Below are 20,271 nucleotides of genomic sequence, written 5' to 3'. Positions count from 1 at the left end.
CCTTAGTGTTCCAGGGCGCGCCACGCTTCGGTTCCACATGAGCACTCCGCTGCAGTGGCTAATTAAATAAAGCACTGTGCCCTCTGCTTCCTGTTAGCCTGAGCAAGGTTGGTGCACACACACACAGGAGATGAGAGGAGAGAGGGAGGGACAGGGGGTTGGGGGTTAAAGAGAGAGACAACCGTTAGATTGTTATCCCGCCTCATTCGTTCATTAGGGAGAGTCATGATAAGGTTGGGTAAATACTGTAAACTAATGTGAGAGCCTCCAGAGTGGTCTGATGTTTTGGACCTATAACCCCACAAATAGGGCTGTGGCCTTCATGAAATTTTGTCAGCCGGTTATTGTCATGCAATAAAATGCTGGTCTCAAGGTAATTTGACCGCTAATTAACATAAACACGTTTATCTTCTCCAGGCTTCCATGCATCCAAGCCGCTGATGCGTGCTTTTGGAACATCTAAACTCAGCAAAAAAAAGAAACGTCCCTTTTTCAGGACTCGGTCTTTCAAAGATAATTCGTAAAAATCTAAATAAGTTCACAGATCTTCATTGTAAAGGGTTCAAACACTGTTTCCCATGCTTGTTCAATGAACCATAAACAATTAATGAACATGCACCTGTGGAACGGTCATTAAGACACTAACAGCTTACAGACTGTAGGCAATTAAAGTCACAGTTATGAAAACTTAGGACACTAAAGAGGCCTTTCTACTGACTCTGAAAAACACAAAAAGAAAGATGCCCAGGGCCCCTGCTCATCTGCGTGAACGTGCCTTGGGCATGCTGCAAGGAGGCATGAGGACTGCAGATGTGGCCAGGGCAATAAATTGTACGTACTGTGAGACGCCTAAGACAGCACGACAGGGTGACAGGACAGACAGCTGATTGTCCTCACAGTGGCAGACCATGTGTAACAACACCTGCACAGGATCGGTACATCCGAACATCACACCTGCGGGACTGAGTTACACCAGGAACGCACAATTCCTCCATCAGTGCTCAGACTGTCCGCAATAGGCTGAGAGAGGCTGGACTGAGGGCTTGTAGGCCTGTTGTAAGGCAGGTCCTTACCAGACATCACCGGCAACAATGTTGCCTATGGGCACAAACCCACCGTCTCTGGACCAGACAGGACTGGCAAAAAGTGCTAGGGGGTGATAGTCGGGGGTGATGGTCGGATTTGCATTTATCGTCGAAGAAATGAGCGTTACACTGGGACCTGTTGGATCGGAATGTGAGGGCTAGGGCCATTCCCCCCAGAAATGTCCAGGAACTTGCAGGTGCCATGTTGGAAGAGTGGGATAACATCTCACAGCAAGAACTGGCAAATCTGGTGCAGTCCATGAGGAAGAGATTCACTGCAGTACTTAATGCAGCTGGTGGCCACACCAGATACTGACTGTTACTTTTGATTTTGATCCCCCCCTTTGTTCAGGGACACATTATTCAATTTCTGTTAGTCACATGTCTGTGGAACTTGTTCAGTTTATGTCTCAGTTGATGAATCTTATGTTCATACAAATATTTACACATGTTAAGTTTGCTGAAAATAAAAGCAGTTGACAATGAGAGGACGTTTTTTTTTTTTTTTTACATGGGGGGGGGGGGGGGGAGAAGTAATATATACCATCACAATAAATCTGTTGTTTATTTTAGGCATGTCTAAAGAAACATTATGATATGAAGACATTTTATTTCAGAAGAACAGAATATGAGTTGGCCTACTGTATGTTATCCTATCTATGCCATAGGCTGTAGGCTTGTTCATTTAGCTACAAGATATGCTTATAAGTCCTGTGCCCTTATTTTATATTATATGATTTTATAGTAAGAATAATATAATTTCACTTTGCTGAATAAAATAGAAAGGATATTTTTCCCATTCCAGAGCGAGTGTGCATATGAAGTGGCTATGTTGGGCGTAAAAGGGATTTGAAACAGGTCAGATACACTAGATTTAGAGCTATTTGGCAACTTTAGTTGTGAATGATACAAACCTTAGAATGTCTTAGAAATCAAAACAAATATGGGCTGCATTATGCGACTGACTATAGGCTATTGATGTTTGTGAAAGTAGTAAAAGAAATATTGCACTATGTTCCTTTCCTCAGGCTTCACATGCTGTTCACTATTCTCAATTTAATCTTGTCTTTACTAATATGTAACATTTGTTTTGATTTAGAAAGGCCCATTATTAAATGGGTAGGAACAGGGACAGAGGGAAAAAAACAGGTCATCCATATGCACTCTAATAGTGAATGGAGGCCGCTTTCCTGCTGGTTCGTTTTTCAGGCTACTCTGGTTATTTCACTCCATGCATCAATCACTGTTTGAGGAGCATGCAGCCTCTCGCTGCGCGACAGGTGATATTCCACCCAAACTCTGTATGCCATGGGCTCTCCAACCCTGTTACTACAGCTACCCAGTGCTTCATTTGGGATACCTAGTGAAATCTGATCAGGAACATCGAGAGTAACATGTATTCACACCGAAACCTATTTCATTAAACTGTTGACAGCTCCTCTCTCTGCGTGTAAGTAATGAAAGAGAGAGGAGGGGGGGGGGGGGGGGGGGGGAATGCATGGTGGTGAGATATGCTGTAGCTAAAGGTAATGTGTCAGCCTCTTAATTATGAAAATATAAAAAAGGCCCTATTTCTAGGCTATTCAAAATCAAATACAAATTCACTGTAATTGAAGGCTTAGCGGCCCTGCACAATCAATTTAGCAACCGCATTGCATAGGCCTATAAGTTCTCTCCTAGACTCATGGATAGAAAGTTTGGAGTGTAGCATAAGGTAAACAGTCCATCCAGTGTGCATAATAATGCAGTCCACTCTCAAAGGTGATTACTAGAAACGGCAAATTATTATTTTAATTTCGTTTTTTTTAGGGGGGTGGTGTTGGGCTCACAGGCCAATGCGTATGCATAAACTTGAATATGCATATGGGTGTTTTGAATGAATCATCACCTTACAAAGCGCTGCCCATTTAATTGTGTTAGGCTTTGAAACAACATCCACAATGACCATGTTTTTCATTCAGTTTCAACCTGTTGTTGAACTTCTTTCTTCAAATTGATCAATCACAGTGAGGTGAGTTTTAAAAACACACTGTTTGATGATGTGTTTGATGGGATTTTCTATTTCATTTGCATTAATGTCAGAGTGGTTAGAGGGACAATACAGCCCTGAGTACCAGGCCATTAGCGACCTGATGGTCTTTAGTGAGTTGGGTACTACTAATGCATGTCAAGAGTGCATAAAAGGAGATTACTGTGACTCAACGGTCACATGGCTCGTGTGTGGCGGTAATACAGTCATCGCAACAGCCCTACACGCAGATTACAAAGATGGTATGAAGGCTGGCTACATACATGTTCACATCTCATGCTACTGGGAACCACTTTCAGCTGCAAATAGCCAACAGTTCTACTGGACAATGTTGTATTGTTCTATGATCCTAATTGTCTTACTAGCATTACGAAGCTCATATTCCTCTGTTGTTCTGTCTTTCAGCCATGACCCCCCTGAAAAGCTAAAGCCAATAGAACACAGGTAAGAATCACATACGATGACGTCATTACACATCCTTCATGTGTGTGTGTGCGTGTCCGTGTGGGTGCGTTTTTGTGTGTCATGTCATGTTGTCTTCGCATTTCATTTTCAGGAGGCAGTAAGTGCTCTCGAGGCCCCAAGGTCTGCAGAGGCTGTGGGTAACTGCTTCTGTAATGAGCCTCAGGCTGCATTCATTCTGTGAAGGACAATCAGAAATTTGGGAATGTCTTGGGTCATTGGTTGCTATGACAAATGTATTTCTGTGCAATGTCATTAGAAGTGGGTTTTGAATATTCCAGCTCCTTCCTAACCCCCCTTAAAGCCCAATTAATGTTAAAGGCCCGGTGCCGTCAAACACATGATTTTCCTCAATTACAGCATGTTATGATTTGATATTGAGATAAAAAAACTGCCGCATTAGACCTTTAATCATTGGAGCGATGACTCATTAAGCTGCCAGCACCAGGTGTGTTTGTGTGTCTCTGTGGGAGATGGGAGTGACACAAGAATACAGGAGGAGGTTAAAAAAAGACAGGCTGGTTGTAAAGTGAGAAGCATCAACTTTCTCTCTCTCGTTCTCTCTCTCGCTCGTTCTCTCTCTCTCTCTCTCCCAGCCAGACAGACATATAGGTGTTGATAATAGTCTCCGTCACCTCAACAAGTCACTCTATTTATAATCTGTTTCTTACAGTGTATTTGCTCCCTTTAGTGGATTTGACTATGCCAATCTTTTGCTCACGGTATTTATTTAACATGTAAAAAAAAAAAGAGAGGAATTTGACTGCATAAATCATTTAGAGGGATGATGCTTGTCGGCTCAGCCCACCGACCTACAGTACAGTACACTACCTTCAGGGTTGAGGAGTAACTGATGATTACATGTAATCAGTTACATGTAATCTGATTACATTTTATTAAAAAAACTCTAAACAGTAATCAGATTACAGATACTTTTGAAAAACTAGATGATTACTTATTGGATTATGTTAAAATCCAGAAAGGATGTTTGCGAGAATTTTATCTTTTTCATTATGACACCTTTCTGTTTTATGACATTCAATTCAGCGTTGAGAAAATACGCAAGTTTAAGTTTTTTCTCTGACCACAAGTCAGAGACCACTATAAGGACACACCAAATGCATTTGATGGATCCTGTTTGTCTTCTTGTAATGTATCTTAAGGGGAAAGTAATCCAAAAGTAACTGAAAGTAATCAGATTATACTACTGAGTTTGGGTAATCCAAAATGTCCTTTACTGATTATCATTTTGGACAGGTAAATAGTAACTGTAACGGATTACATTTAGAAAGTAACCTACCAAACCCTGCCTGCCATGTAGCCATACACACTCCTCAAAAAGCAAGCCACTAATAGCTAGCTATCTAACTATTGGAGAAATGTCTCTGACGTTCAGTCTCTAGTATTCAGCTTGCTATCTGAAGAGGATGTACAGTATGGTTGCCTACCATGCAGCTGTGTAACGACACTGTCTAGAGAGACTTATGGAGTGTCTGGATGGTGTGGTGTGTTCCCTCTCCCAGAACAGAACAGCCCAGTGCAGTATACTCTCTGTCTATCTATCTATCTGTCTGTCTGTCTCTCTGTAGTGAGGGTCAGATGGACCATGCACAGACAGCAGCAGTAATGCAGTGGCAGACTGTGAGGCCTCATCCATCACCCAGTGACTGGAGCCTGGCCTTTGTGGCCCCTGGTCTGCTGCCTGTCTGGAGAGAGGGATGGGCTGGCCCATCGGCAGGCCAAGCATTGGGAGGCTGTGTCAGGCTCCACCTCACTCCCCTGGTCCTACCCTTCCTGCCTAGGCCTGGGGGAAAGGACTGCCCAGGCCAGGAAGCCCAGGTTGGGAACTGTGTTGTGGCTATTTTAGGGAAGCTTCACTAGCTGACAGAGGGAGGTTAAAGCCGTGAAGGCCAAGCACATTTTTGTCACCACAGCTTTTTCTGTGAAATCTATATTTTCCTCTTTCATTATGACGAGCATGTTTGATATTGCTCGTGGATATTTTTAGAGGCGTTTCAGAAGCTTTCCATCAATTGTGACCTGACTAAGATTGAACCTGTCACATTAAAGGAAGCAATGAATGCAGTGTGGGAGCCTCCTCTTTATTTTCCTTCAATCCATAAAATAGTTGGATTTCATAGGGCAGGTTTAGGGGTTCAAGACATGGATCTGTTAATAAGAGGATGGGATAGTTTCCCTATAATTATATTCATCACATTTGGAGAATAATCACGAGGGCCAGCTGGAGTGAAGGAGCTGACACTGCATTTCACCACCACACTTTGTCAACTCACACATATTATGTTACTATGCAAATTATACAGATGTTTCTCTTGCTGAAATAACGCAAAGAAAAGTTATTTGGTGTCAAGACAGTGATATCAATATCTTTATTGTGCGTCTATATACGGTCACAGTATGTTTTTATTGTACAGTGATTGGATCAAGTCATAAAAATATAATTTGCTGAGATGGTCAACCATGATGATAGAGGGTGGAGGAACTCATTTCCTCTAACTACCCCAAATAAAGTAGAGGCACCAAGAGTCACTGTCTGAGTCCAAAATGGCACCCTATTTCCTATAGAATCCAATAAGCCCTGCTCAAAAGTAGTGCACTATATAGGGAATAGGGTGCCATTTGAGCCACTGTCTGTGAGGTTATCTGACATTACTACGCCCCGACCTTCACATTCAGTCCTAACACTGTCGCAGGTCAATATCCTGTAAACCATATTCTCCTGCTGAATCACCACTGATCAATTATTTTAATATTTCTGTGGCCATTTTTTTATCGATTACCTCATTTATGCAGAGTGCAGCATATCTTATTTAATAACGGAAGTTCAGTGCATCTGATTATCTTGTTTTAGTGTCATTGGACATTTTGTTTTCATAAAACCTTTTACCTTCTTGAAATATTTGTTTATATGTGATTCATTATTATTTTCTATTCTTATATTTCATACAACAACTGCAGGCCACTGGGTATGCAATTCACTCACCTTGCGTGTCCATACTGTGTTCACATCCAGAGCTGTTGCCATGGTTAATAATTAGCCGTAGTGAGTGCTCGCTGAAACATTGAACAATGGTGAAGCATCTCATGTAATTCCTCACAGAGGACTGTGTGTCCTTGAGGGAAGTGTCATTCATAGTGGAGGACTCTCACCTTGTCTGCTAGTAGGCTTTTACCTGAAAGGCTAATAGACAGCTCGATTGCGTTTGTTATCGGCTATAGCATGGTGAGATATGCAGTGTAAACGTGTACGTTTGACACAATTTAATGATCCACGTTAATCAGGAGGACATATTACTCCAAATGAGTCATGCAAAGAGAACCTCAGAATCCCATTGTACTGGGAGCTGCAGCACACATGCCCTGATATTATATCTGCCAATGGAAGGAGGATGCATTGTCAAGGCCAGACACAAAGAGAATAAAGGAAATCCTGTGTGAATGTGAGAGAGGAGAGGCAGAGAGACAGATATGGCCTAGTCATCCAGCAACAGCCAGTACCACAAATGAATTCCAATGAGAGAGTAGATATTAATACGTCTAATAGGACAGGCCCTATAGGTACAATTAGCTCTAGATAATGGCCCTCTCCACCCTCTTTTCTACTAGAGCTCTAAAATATTGATTTGAATTTTCCCCTGTATATCCCCTTAAACTCTGGACTGTCATTCTAAGAATCTATCTCATTGTTATGTTTTACAGTGTTGGCCGAAGGGCTTATTCTGTCTCTGTCCTGTTTTAGCGAGCAGAGACAGCACATCACTTTGAGGAGCCCCACTCTTCTCTTTTCTATAAGAATGAGGAAGAAATAACTTGGAGAATAAATGAAGTGAGATATAAAAATGGGAAATGGTTCCTAGAGCATTTAAGGTATAGCTGCTGTGCCGTGGCTCGTCGTTGAGAGAGAGAGAGAGAGAGAGACACCGAGAGCAAGAGAGCTGGCGTGAGGTGAGGAATAAGCTTCGCCTGGCGTGTCGGTGGGACCTTTGGGTGTGTCTGGGGAGAGGGCAGGCGCCAGGCGGCGATGCGGCCCCTCAGGTTACTGTTGTCTCAGCGCCGCGGCGAGGCTCGTCTGATGTTGATGATGTCAGACAGGACACTTACGCTGGGCTAGAGCTCTCCCGGGAGGTGTTGGCTATGTGCGTTATTTAGCTTATTGTCTCAGCCATTTATCAGGATAATGAGTCTGCAACCATATAATACTGTACTGTACAGAAGCACCAGCTACTGGATGATGAGGGAAAGCCAATAAAGAGATGGGGGAAAAAACTGCATCATATTGATATTGGAGGATGGTCTAGGATGGATAGTTTTGCTGCTCAGAATATCACTGACTGCATAGTATTTTGTAGCTTTGCTTGGAGAGGTTTGGCGCGGAGCCATACGCATCAGAATAGTGCAGTGAAAAATAAAATATAAGGACCAAAGTTGCTGGGCTGGCTGCACTTGTTTGTTTTTTACCTTAATAACGATTTTCATGACAAGAAACTCGTAATATCAGTGTGCAGCGGGAGTGTGGGGACTGAATCACTGATCAATGACAGCTAATGAACACGGCAGGAGTTCTGCTCTGTTTGCCTCTCGACAGAGAGCCCCGCTCCTCTGAGAGCTATTTTTCTTCTATTTTGCACCAAAAAAATACAGGAGGCTTCTTTGAAGCCAACTGCCTCTGGGCTCAATTAACTAGCATAGATTACTCATAATGCAGATGAGAGCCTGGGTATGTAATACACAGCATGGAGACCACCCACCCACCTTCCCTCCTCCCTCCCTACAAGCCACTGCCTTGGGGCCCCTTGACAGTTCAGTGCGGTGGGCTGTGGTATGCATGCAGCGGCACATATATACATTACGTATAGAGCGTCTCAGGTGGTCTATGGATCCTGAAGGCTGTTTATCACTCCATCATGGTGACATGGTACTGAGTCGTGTGCAGTCAACACAACACAGAGCTCTGGTGTCACCTGGCTGTCAGCAACACTTAATATACCTGGCTCAGGGTCTTTGGTCACTGCTGCTGTCCTGACGCCCCTGGCCTGGCATGACTGTCCAATCCCCCTGCATTACATGGATGGAGAGACACTCCTCCAGAGCATTCATCACGTCCTCCATCAACCCCGCCGGGGCAGAGGGCCGGGAGCCTAGCGCCTGCACTTTTGTCTCTTCTCTCATTGGCCACATGAGTTGTCCAACTGGGGTTGGGACTTTTATAGAGGCCTCCACTGGCATACAGTACACAGTAGCACACACCTTCAGACTTGTTTACACCTATTACAAATGTAATCTCAAATATGAGCTGGTATAATTGTGTTGGAACACTGTTCTTCTAAATTAATTACATACTGCTAAACTATTGTCAGAAGAAGGAAAGGTGTGTGTTGAGAACATCAAGAGAATTACAGAAGGCAGAAATGTAAATACAGAGAAGTTAGCATACCCAAATGGGAATAGGCACAAATATGCTGGATTTGCAGACGGTAAGGCTGCGTTTACACAGTCAGCACAATTCTTATATTTTTTTTCACTAATTGGTCTTTTGACCAATCACATCAGATCTTTTCACATCAGATCTTTTTCAGAGCTGATCTGATTGGTCAAAATACCAATTAGTTAAAAAAGATCAGAATTGGGTTGCCTGTGTAAGCGCAGCCTAAGATGTCTTTTTATGTGAGTCAGTGTTATAAATCTCAGGGAGAAAATACATGGCTCCAAATGAAAGGCGTCAGAGCTGAAAGATGTGTATCACTGTGTTGACAAACTGGGCTTAGTGCCTCAATGCTGTAGAACAAGATTTCATAATGAGAAACTATTCTAGAACTGAGGACTAACGATTTACAAGAAATCAAGGGCATAACATTTTTTGCCATTAAAAGCCCTCAGAATTCCAGTTCTAGAAGGTTTCAAAAGGATCACCTTCCTCAACCTAGACACTGTGACTGTTTAAATGAATGAGCTCTCATGAATTCTGTCACTCAGCCACAGTGATGACAGTGCAATTAATGATTATTCGACCCGACACAGGCTTAAAACAACTTCCTGTCATGGAAATCATAATACAATCTCTGTCTTTCCGTTGGCGGATATATCTGGATTGACCTGTGTTAATTAAAGATAAAATCCTTGGTGAGGGCGATAGACGTGTCTATCTGAGAGTGTGCTGCTGTCTCTGTCTGTATCTGTGCAGTGATGTGGATGACAGATTAGATGAGAGGGAGCAGAGTGACCAGCCAGCAGCAGACCAGCAGCTGCAGAACAGTATAGTAGTCTAAAGAATTCACTAACATTGATTCGCCACCATTTACTAGCTGCACTGGATCCAAGGCTCACTATATACTACATTTTTAACGAAGGAACATGTTTTGAAAATCTTGTAATTACACTACAGCAATGAGAGCAGACCATTAAATTACATGGATGGAGAGAAAATTTGGAACATAGAATGGGGTCACATTTAATTGTAGAGCTCCTAGTTAGTCCCCAGAACACCGACAGGTCCACTCAGCAGCCATCAGTCCACTGAGTGGGAATGGGATGATGACATGAAAGTGACCTCATTACTCCACCACAGACCAAATCAATAAATCATAATAGCCCATGGTCCCTTCTGATGTCATCACAGACGCACAGCTTGATATTCATCATACAGATGATGATTATAACACTGAGGAAGAAGGGGATGAATGGTTTGCATGCTGCTTTGCCAGGCGGCCAGGTTTCCCAGTGTAAACACAGAGCGATCTGCAACTCTTTTCTCCCTCTCCTCTTTCCTTCTGACTCTGAATCACTTTGCCTTTGGGGCTTACCACAGGAGTCTCTTCAAACAAGGCTTTGTACTGGAGTGGAGAATCAAGATTAATGCACTTCCACAGCTCTGTGCTGCTCTAGGGGAAAGAAGCCTGATAATTAACACCAGGGGGGCTCGGAGGAAATTGGAGAGGGGAAATCACACCACATAATAAAAATATGGGGAAAGGTACAGATGACATTTATTTGGCGTGTGTGTGATGTATGACGCTGCATTGAGGTGACAGTCACTGAAGCTGTGACTGTGACGTCTCAGAGGGTATGACGGAATGGTTTTCTCCGAGTATTATTTATCATTGTCATGTCTGTAATAATTCATCATGGTGTGCTTGCCACCAGCAATGTTACAATGCATATACCACATGCATTTATACAAATTAGACAAATTATACAAATGAAGTGTTCAATAAATTAAGTAGATAAGACCTAGGTAGAGCATCTTTATAAGGACTCTGTGTATTTCATAATGCCTTATGGGAAACCTGTCTTACCTTGTCAGTTTTAAGTTCTCTCCAAATCTGCAAAGGCTGCATATTGACTTCTGGAAACATCTGTGTTGATGTCAGCATCCCCCACCTGGAGTTGTTCTCTGATAATGACTCAGATTGTTGTCATTTACGTCAATGTCTGAAAACAGTGTGCCCGTGGCTCCCTGTACAGGGTTCTCCAAATATATAAATAAGTGGTGGAAGGTTACCAAGGAAGAGAATGAAATATGGCACTTCCATTTCAATGCAAATGAGTACTGAAATGAGTGCAGTGTGGATTTACAGTGGTTCATTAGAATGAACCCGGCACTCTGCTGCTTTAAAGGAACAGTCTCCCATAGCCTGAGTAAATTAGTGTGCAATCCCCTGCACTGGCTGTAAATGAAACTGTCCGTCAGCATGCAGCGTCTCAACCTGCTAAGAAGAAGTGGGATAGGATGGTTCTGTCCTCCTGATGTCTGTCTGCTGGAGCTCATGGATAGAGCGAAGTTTGGATCGTCTGTGTTAACTTCCCAGTCTATTCAGTCAGGAGTCTGACGTGAAGATATGAGGGTTTTTTAGTGTATGTGTGTGTCGCATATACAGTTGTAGTCGGAAGTTTACATACACTTAGGTTTAGTCATTGAAACTAATTTCTTGTTAACAAACTATAGTTTTGGCAAGTCGGTTAGGACATCTACTTTTTTAAAATCCGCCATGAATTATGGTGCGGTCTCGCTTTAGCGCACGCTGTATGCTTGAAGTAACGTTAATTTTAAAAATGTAAACCAGCGATTGCATTAAGAACTAATTTGTCTTTCAATTGCTGTCCAACCTGTATTTTTTAGTCAAGTTTTGGAATAGTTACTGATTAGAATAGGTGCCTCTTCAAAGATTTCTCCTGCCATTTTCTGGGCAGCTTTGCTACTTTTCTCATTGTATAACCACGATTTGTGCCGCTAAATATGCACATTTTCGAACAAACTCTATATGCATTGTGTAATATGATGTTATAGGACTGTCATCTGAAGAATTCTGAGAAGGTTAGTGAAAAAATTAATATCTTTTGGTGGTTTATACGTAATCGCTATGTTTGGCTTGAATCAATGCGGTTGTGATGTTTGCTATTGTGGTATGCTAATATAACGCTATATTGTGTTTTCGCTATAAAACACATAGAAAATCTGAAATATTGTCTGGATTCACAAGATCTGTGTCTTTCAATTGCTGTACGCTGTGTATTTTTAAGAAATGTTTTATGATGAGTAATTAGGTAATACACGTTGCTCTCTGTAGTTATTCTAGTCGCTTTGGTGAGAGTTGTGATGGTGGCTGCAATGGTAAACTATGATTTATACCTGAAATATGCACATTTTTCTAACAAAACATATGCTATACAATAAATATGTTATCAGACTGTCATCTGATGAAGTTGTTTCTTGGTTAGTGGCTATTTATATCTTTATTTGGTCGAATTTGTGATAGCTACTGATGGAGTAAAAAACTGGTGGAGTAAAAAAAGTGGTGTCTTTTGCTAACGTGGTTAGCTAATAGATTTACATATTGTGTCTTCCCTGTAAAACATTTTAAAAATCAGAAATGATGGCTGGATTCACAAGATGTGTATCTTTCATCTGGTGTCTTGGACTTGTGATTTAATGATATTTAGATGCTACTATTTACTTGTGACGCTATGCTAGGCTATGCTAGTAGCTTTTCTACTGATGGGGGTGCTCCCGGATCCGGGTTTGGGAGGTGTTAGAGGTTAAAGCTTGGTCGCAAATGGGTCTTCCAAATGGACAATGACCACAAGCATACTTCCAAAGTTGTGGCAAAATGGCTTAAGGACAGCAAAGTCAAGGTATTGGAGTGGGCATCACAAAGCCCTGACCTCAATCCTATAGAAAATTTGTTGGCAGAACTGAAAAAGCTTGTGCGAGCAAGGAGGCATACAAACCTGACTCAGTTACACCAGCTCTGGCAGGAGGAATGGGCCAAAATTCACTCAACTTATTGTGGGAAGCTTGTGGAAGGCTACCCGAAACGTTTGACCCAAGTTAAACAATTTAATGACAATGCTACCAAATACTAATTGAGTGTATGTAGACTTCTGACCCAGTGGGAATGTGATGAAATAAATAAAATCTGTAATAAATCATTCTCTCTACTATTATTCTGACATTTCACATTCTTAAAATAAGGTGGTGATCCTAACTGACCTAAGACGGGGAATTTTTACTAGGATTAAATGTCAGGAATTGTGAAAAACTGAGTTTAAATGTATTTGGCTAAGGTGTATGTAAACTTCCGACTTCAACTGTACAGCCAAACAATCTCTATAGCCTTTGGTAAAGGTCTGGGGTGGTCTTTCATTTGTTTCATTTCTTTGGTAAAGGTCTGGGGTGGTCTTTCATTTGTTTCATTTCTTTGGTAAAGGTCTGGGGTGGTCTTTCATTTGTTTCATTTCTTTGGTAAAGGTCTGGGGTGGTCTTTCATTTGTTTCATTTCTTTGGTAAAGGTCTGGGGTGGTCTTTCATTTGTTGTTTCATTTCTTTGGTAAAGGTCTGGGGTGGTCTTTCATTTGTTTCATTTCTTTGGTAAAGGTCTGGGGTGGTCTTTCATTTGTTTCATTTCTTTGGTAAAGGTCTGGGGTGGTCTTTCATTTGTTTCATTTCTTTGGTAAAGGTCTGGGGTGGTCTTTCATTTGTTTCATTTCTTTGGTAAAGGTCTGGGGTGGTCTTTCATTTCTGAAATTCATTTCAGAACGCTGCCATCCTGGACTCAATTAGAATGACCCCCTGTTTGAACACACACATCATGCATTTCCAAATTGGGAATATCCAAAAGTAGATTTGAATCCGATGAGAGCATGCAGGTGTGAAAATATTGTGTTGTGTTCATTTGTTTGATGGATTAGGAGGCAAGCTGCACTGCCCTCTGAGAGGAGGCTAGGAAAGTGGGAACTGGAGTTACTTTTCAAATGGATTGCTTCTGTTTGATACATATGGATATCCAGAGCCACCGAGTTTACAGAAACCTCTAGGAAACTGTCAGGACTCAGTTAGACTTCTTTTGACTTATATAATTCATCAAGTTGTCTCTGTTGTTTTATTTACAGTTTCTCCACTTTATAGAGATACAGTTGTGAAGTCGGAAGTTTACATACACTTAGGTTTAGTCATTGAAACTAATTTCTTGTTAACAAACTATAGTTTTGGCAAGTCGGTTAGGACATCTACTTTGTGCATGACACAAGTCATTTTTCCAACAATTGTTTACAGACAGATTATTTCACTTATAGTTCACTGTATCACAATTCCAGTGGATCAGAAGTTTACATACACTAAGTCGACTGTGCCTTTAAACAGCTTGGAAAATTCCAGAAAATGATGTCATGGCTTTCGAAGCTTCTGATAGGCGAATTGACGTCATTTGAGTCAATTGGAGGTGTACCTGTGGATGTATTTCAAGGCCTACCTTCAAACACAGTGCCTCTTTGCTTGACACCATGGGAAAATCAAAAGAAATCAGCCAAGACCTCAGGGAAAAAAATGGTAGACCTCCACAAGTCTGGTTCATCCTTGGGAGCAATTTCCAACCGCCTGAAGGTATGACGTTCGTCCGTACAAACAATAGTATGCAAGTATAAACACCATGGGACCACGCAGCCGTCCTACCGCTCAGGAAGGAGACTCATTCTGTCTCCTAGAGATGAACGTACTTTGGCGCGAAAAGTGCAAATCAATCCCAGAACAACAGCAAAGGACCTTGTGAAGATGCTGGAGGAAACAGGTACAAAACTATCTATATCCATAGTAAAACGAGTCCTATATCGACATAACCTGAAAGGCCGCTCAGCAAGGAAGAAGCCACTGCTCCAAAACCACTATTAAAAAAAGCTAGACTACGGTTTGCAACTGCACATGGGGACAAAGATTGTACTTTTTGGAGAAATGTCCTCTGGTCTGATGAAACAAAAATATAACTGTTTGGCCATAATGACCATCGTTATGTTTGGAGGAAAAAGGGGAAGGCTTGCAAGCCAAAGAACACCATTCCAACCGTGAAGCACGGGGGTGGCAGCATTATGTTGTAGGGGTGCTTTGCTGCAGGAGGGACTGGTGCACTTCACAAAATAGATGGCATCATGAGGAAGGACAAGTATGTAGATATATTGAAGCAACATCTCAAGACATCAGTCAAGAAGTTAAATCAAATGGGTCTTCCAAATGGACAATGACCCCAAGCATACTTCCAAAGTTGTGGCAAAATGGCTTAAGGACAACAAAGTCAAGGTATTGGAGTGGCCATCACAAAGCCCTGACCTAAATCCAATAGAACATTTGTTGGCAGAACTGAAAAGACGTGTGCGAGAAAGGAGGCCTACAAACCTGACTCAGTTACACCAGCTCTGGCAGGAGGAATCGGCCAAAATTCATCCAACTTATTGTGGGAAGCTTGTGGAAGACTACTCAAAACGTTTGACCCAAGTTAAACAATTTAAAGACAATGCTACCAAATACTAATTGAGTGTATGTAAACTTCTGACCCAGTGGGAATGTGATGAAAGAAATAAAAGCTGAAATAAATCATTCTCTCTGCGACATTTCACATTCTTAAAATATAGTGGTGATTCTAATTGACCTAAGACAGGGAATTGTTACTAGGATTAAATGTCAAGAATTGTGAAAAACGGAGTTTAAATGTATTTGGCTAAGGTGTATGTAAACTTCCGACTTCAACTGTATCTCACGTGCCACAGATCCAGTAAGGGGACAAGATGTAATGATTAAGAAGTGATAGAGAGGTTTCCAAACAGTGGCAGCAGCCAAAGTGACCAAGACAGTATTCACCACACGCTAGAGAATATTGCATCTGCTGACGGTCTGCAATCTCAGTCCTTCGAGTCAGATCAGAATCAAACGGAGCTTTATAAGCATGACAGGCTTGGACAGGAAGTAGAGATGAAGCCTTTCTGGAACACAGAGCATGTAGGCTACTGCAAAATGTCATAATGCATAAAGTATTCCTCTACCTCAAACTTTGTGTTTTAATATATTTCCTTTCATGTACATCTTTAAATTATTATTTTACTGAAAAATTTAAACATTATATATATTTTTTGTATATTTTCTTTTCAATTGGAAGTCCAGAGCAGTAGGTTTCAGGTAGCTATGGGTGATGCACTATAATTACATATTTATCCTGAACCTCTACGGTTATACCATGCTATATTGCTTTTTAAAATCTTAAACTAGGAGAGCTTCTTGTGTGACATTAAACCCTGTGTGTCTGAGTTAATTTTCCAACCAGTTTAATTATTCAGGGAGAGCAGTTTCATTTGCTGTGGTAGCATTAGCAGTTGTGTGGAGGGGTCTATTGGGACCGGAGTGGGCAGACTTCCTTCAAAGTTTAGAAGAGTTAGCTGTAATATGGAAAACAGGTCCACTGGATAAAGACTGAGATGTTGCAGTCTAATCAAAAGGAACAAACCGTACTATTGTCCTGTTGGAATAAGAAAGTGTCTCTGTAATGTTTTTTCTCCATAGCACAATTCCCCATAAGGTTTTGGTCTGAAAACCTCCCTCTCTCTAACACAATCTTTTTTTCTTTTCAGAAGTGAGGAGGCAGACGGTGAGACAGCGATGAGTCTGGTATTTAATCCCACTACACCTATCCAACGACGGAGAGACTGGTTCCACTGTCTCCTACCCACACAGTGTCCAGTCCTTACTGAGCTGATGATGAGTCCATCATACCCATCCCTACAGGACCACTTCCTCCTGGGTTTCAAAAAGACATAAACCCATCATATCCTATTACAGCACTATGCATTTCCCTTCCCCTGCTACTCTTTCAGTTAACGAAGACTGCTGCAGTATATGAATGCTGATGTGGAGTCGTATTAATTTCTATGCAATATGCTAGAGAGAAACTCCACTTGAACGCCATTGGATTTGACAGGCTCCCTGTGTATCGAGGTAGGAAGTTTGAGAGACCCAGGATCTCATTTCTAATAGGAAGTGAGCAGCTTAAGAGATGACCCAGCTGAGGCTGCCATCGGTGTCTCCGTAGCTGTCTGCCTGCCAGAGATGGAGTGTAGCTGTGTAGTTCTCCATTTACTCCTTGACTCACTAATTAATGGTTGCCCGTGGAGTAACTTGTACCTGTCAGTGTCTACCGCTCTCGTATATTCAATAACTTGGAGGAGTTGAAATTGAATGCCAGCTAAGCTCGAGCAAACTGCAAATGGTGCATGGGATACACCCTGGTTCTCTCACTGACCTGACAGCAGCCTTATATGTAAGGTTTTTAATGAACATGGACTCTTCTCAGCTACTCTTAACTGCCAAGGTAGTATGTTTTATGAATTCAAGATGGAGGGTGGAAGGGTGGGTGGGTGAGGGTATAGGTTCTGTTACAGTATACAGGTACTCGAGTCCTTGTGCCAAGTCCTTGTGCCAAATGTCCATGTGCTAAAGCCGTCCATAAATGTTTAATGCTAAAGCCGTCCATAAAATAACCCAGTGCCGATTCGCATTAAAGAGACATGGTGAAAATGTTCCCGAGCGGTCACTGGTAATTATTGCGTCCATTCCCAGGGTCACTGCATGTGTGTTCATGGAGAACAAGGTCCACTCTATTATTACACATATCTCCTTACTCATGGGATTAGCCACACTGCTCACAATTCATACCTCCACTTCTCCATTAGAGCTGATTTATCTCAGACTACACTCCTCTACATAATGAGGAAAACAAGAATAATGGTGAAAAGTAATACAAATCTTTCATTTACATGCAGATCTAGCCAGACGTGTTAAATTTCCAGTTACGCTCTCATGTTCTTAGGGACTTGCAGATGCTTATTCATCACAAAAATCTTAGTTGTTTTGAATATTGAATTTCCTCCAGGAGTATTTGTTACTGTCGTGTGTGAAATAAGTGGCTGCGGTTGGGTTGGTGTAAAAGACAGGCTGGCTTTCTCTGAGAAGCCACCCCACCTCAACCCCCACCCCAAGCCCATCACTATTCCCTCTAAGCTGGATGAAGCTGTTGATCAAACCCAAGGCTGTGCTTCCAAATCCACATCTCTCGCTCTCGATCCCTCTCTGTACAGTAGCCCTTGACCTTGCCATGTGTCCTCATGGCCCAGACACCCGCTTGAAATTAAATTATAGATTAGTGGCTTCGGCCCCTAGGAAGGGTTTATTTGGTTGCCCCCTCTCCGTGTCACTCTCATTCAGGAGCAGGGAGGAAATGTCATGGGATTTAAGAAAGAAAATGCCAGCCTTGAAACAGTTTCTACTTCAAAGTCTATACTATGTTGCCTGGCCTCCCTAACTTTAGGATGTCTGCAAGGAGTTCTAAACCTTACAGGTGAGGAATAGGGGGCAGATGGCATGTGGGGATTACTGTGCTAGAATGAGTAACGTACAGTGGAAACTGAATCCAAACTCATACATTTTTTTAAAAATATTTCATACAAACGTCTTCAGACTTCAATGTCTGTAAGCTTGGCCTTCTCCCATCAATTCCATCAAGCTGAGATGGAGCATGAACTCTACACCAGACTCAATGACTGGTCCTGTCACTGACTGCTTCTTTAGACACTGTTGTTGCACCTTGAGATTGAAAAATCATTCTAGCGGGACAAGTGGACCAAACACTGAGCCCTCATTCATTTGGAAGACTGTCACGCATTTCACAATGCTGTAATTTCAAATCACTTTCACTTCCACTCTGTAGATTTTGTGATTTTTGGCAATCAGAATGGCTTGTTAGCCCTATAAATGATCCACTTCCCTTCATATTGATGCAGATTCCCAGTCCTCAAGTATATAACTCATCATGTCAGATTATGTCCTCTTTTCATTGGGAAGTAGGTTTCTATGAATGTGCCAACAGAGAAGCTACCCCACAGGGCAAACACTGCTTGAACCAACGTTGTTTCAACCGAAATAATCAAAGTGATGACGTTGTATCAACGTGGACAACTAATTCGATTAGCAAAAAGTCCTCACATAACCCAATTTTTAACAGAAATAGAATGAAATGGTGATTTTTTGTTGTTGATTTCACATTGAATTCACATTCAACCAAATGTAAATCAAAGCTAGATGTTGAACTGATGTCTGTGCCCAGAGAGTCCTGTACTGTAGAGACACTTTCAAATCAAGATTACTCTCTGTAAACACATTTGCGTCAAATGCTATTCTAGAGTCCGGAGTCTGTAGCCAGATTGTTTGTTCTATTATGTTGTTTGGAATAAGTGGAAAGTTAACCTGAATATCACAGTTTGTTGAGCAATGGAGAAAAACTCACAGCAGACATTTGAAACTGTATAGTTCTCCTCTCGCCAGGGGGGTTGAGTTGTGTATTTAGTATGGAGAAAGAAAGCATCAATAAACAGCCGTTGGTAACCAAGGGACGAGAGAAGTGTCTTTGAAACTTTAGCACATGGTTCTTAAAAAGTGCAATATAGTCAATAATAGATGAAGAACTACTGGTAGCAGCCATGCTCCAGGGTGTTATACCCGCTGCTAGACAGAGAAAAATACACCATTCAACTATTTGTGAAGATTCATTTCCAAAAGCCAATGTTGACTATCCAGTCATAGTTTAATCCTGTGTTTTTGGACAGACTTAATAGTTATGATTTAATTTGATTTGATACTTTTGATTTTCTGGGTAATTATTTATGACAGAGCGGTACATTTATTAAAAAGTGTAATAGGACTTTAAAAGGAAAAACATTACCCATCAATGTCCTTTGGACCTCTACATCTTTTAGAAAATAAGTCAGCATGGAGAAAACTGTCAGGATTGTCAAGACATTGACAGCTCTGAGGAACAGATGGGCAAAAATACCCAATCGAAAACGCTGCTCATCAATCAAAACATGAAAACAAGGTTTGAAAGCATGTTTATGTTGCAACGTTTCCCCCTGAATTGTACTGTCACAGTAGATCAATGTTGTTGTCATTTGAAAGGTGATCAGGTCACACAAGGGATAGATTGGTACTCCACAGTTTACCGAACGCTCACATTGAAGAGAGGCTGTTATTGTTTCCATTTTCAAAAGGGAAAGTTTGTTCTTTCGTACATTTACATTTTTTTACATTTAAGTCATTTAGCAGACGCTCTTATCCAGAGCGACTTACAAATTGGAAAGTTCATACATATTCATCCTGGTCCCCCCGTGGGGAATGAACCCACAACCCTGGCGTTGCAAGCGCCATGCTCTACCAACTGAGCCACACGGGAGTGTTTTACCTCGTAGTGTTTTACCTCCGGACCGGGATATCTTGAAGAACAAAACCGTTTCAATAGAGGCTCAGATAAATATTCCTCAAGAGTATGTAATCATGCTGGGAAGGAAAAAAAGTTTGAAAGCACCTGTGAA

At 41.7% G+C, this 20,271-nt stretch overlaps 1 protein-coding gene across 3 annotated transcripts in view; it reads left to right on the top strand.

The window, feature by feature from the left end:
• Nucleotides 1–19,292, top strand: part of LOC120024851 (CD276 antigen-like) — an 84,001-nt gene extending 64,709 nt beyond the window's left edge. For 2 of the 3 annotated variants that reach the window (XM_038969171.1, XM_038969172.1), the window contains exons 7-8: nucleotides 3,520–3,558; nucleotides 16,483–19,292. In XM_038969171.1, coding sequence (XP_038825099.1) covers nucleotides 3,520–3,542 — 23 coding nt within the window. In that variant the 3' untranslated portion in view covers nucleotides 3,543–3,558; nucleotides 16,483–19,292. The remainder of the gene's footprint in view (nucleotides 1–3,519; nucleotides 3,559–16,482) is intronic. The other variant, XM_038969173.1, reaches the window with a different exon arrangement.
• The last annotated feature ends 979 nt before the right edge of the window (nucleotides 19,293–20,271 follow it).

Source organism: Salvelinus namaycush, chromosome 30 (genome assembly GCF_016432855.1).
Source record: "Salvelinus namaycush isolate Seneca chromosome 30, SaNama_1.0, whole genome shotgun sequence".
Classification (NCBI taxonomy): Eukaryota; Metazoa; Chordata; class Actinopteri; order Salmoniformes; family Salmonidae; genus Salvelinus; species Salvelinus namaycush.
Note: the sequence above shows the minus strand (reverse complement) of the source record. Positions and strands in the feature narration are given on the sequence as shown.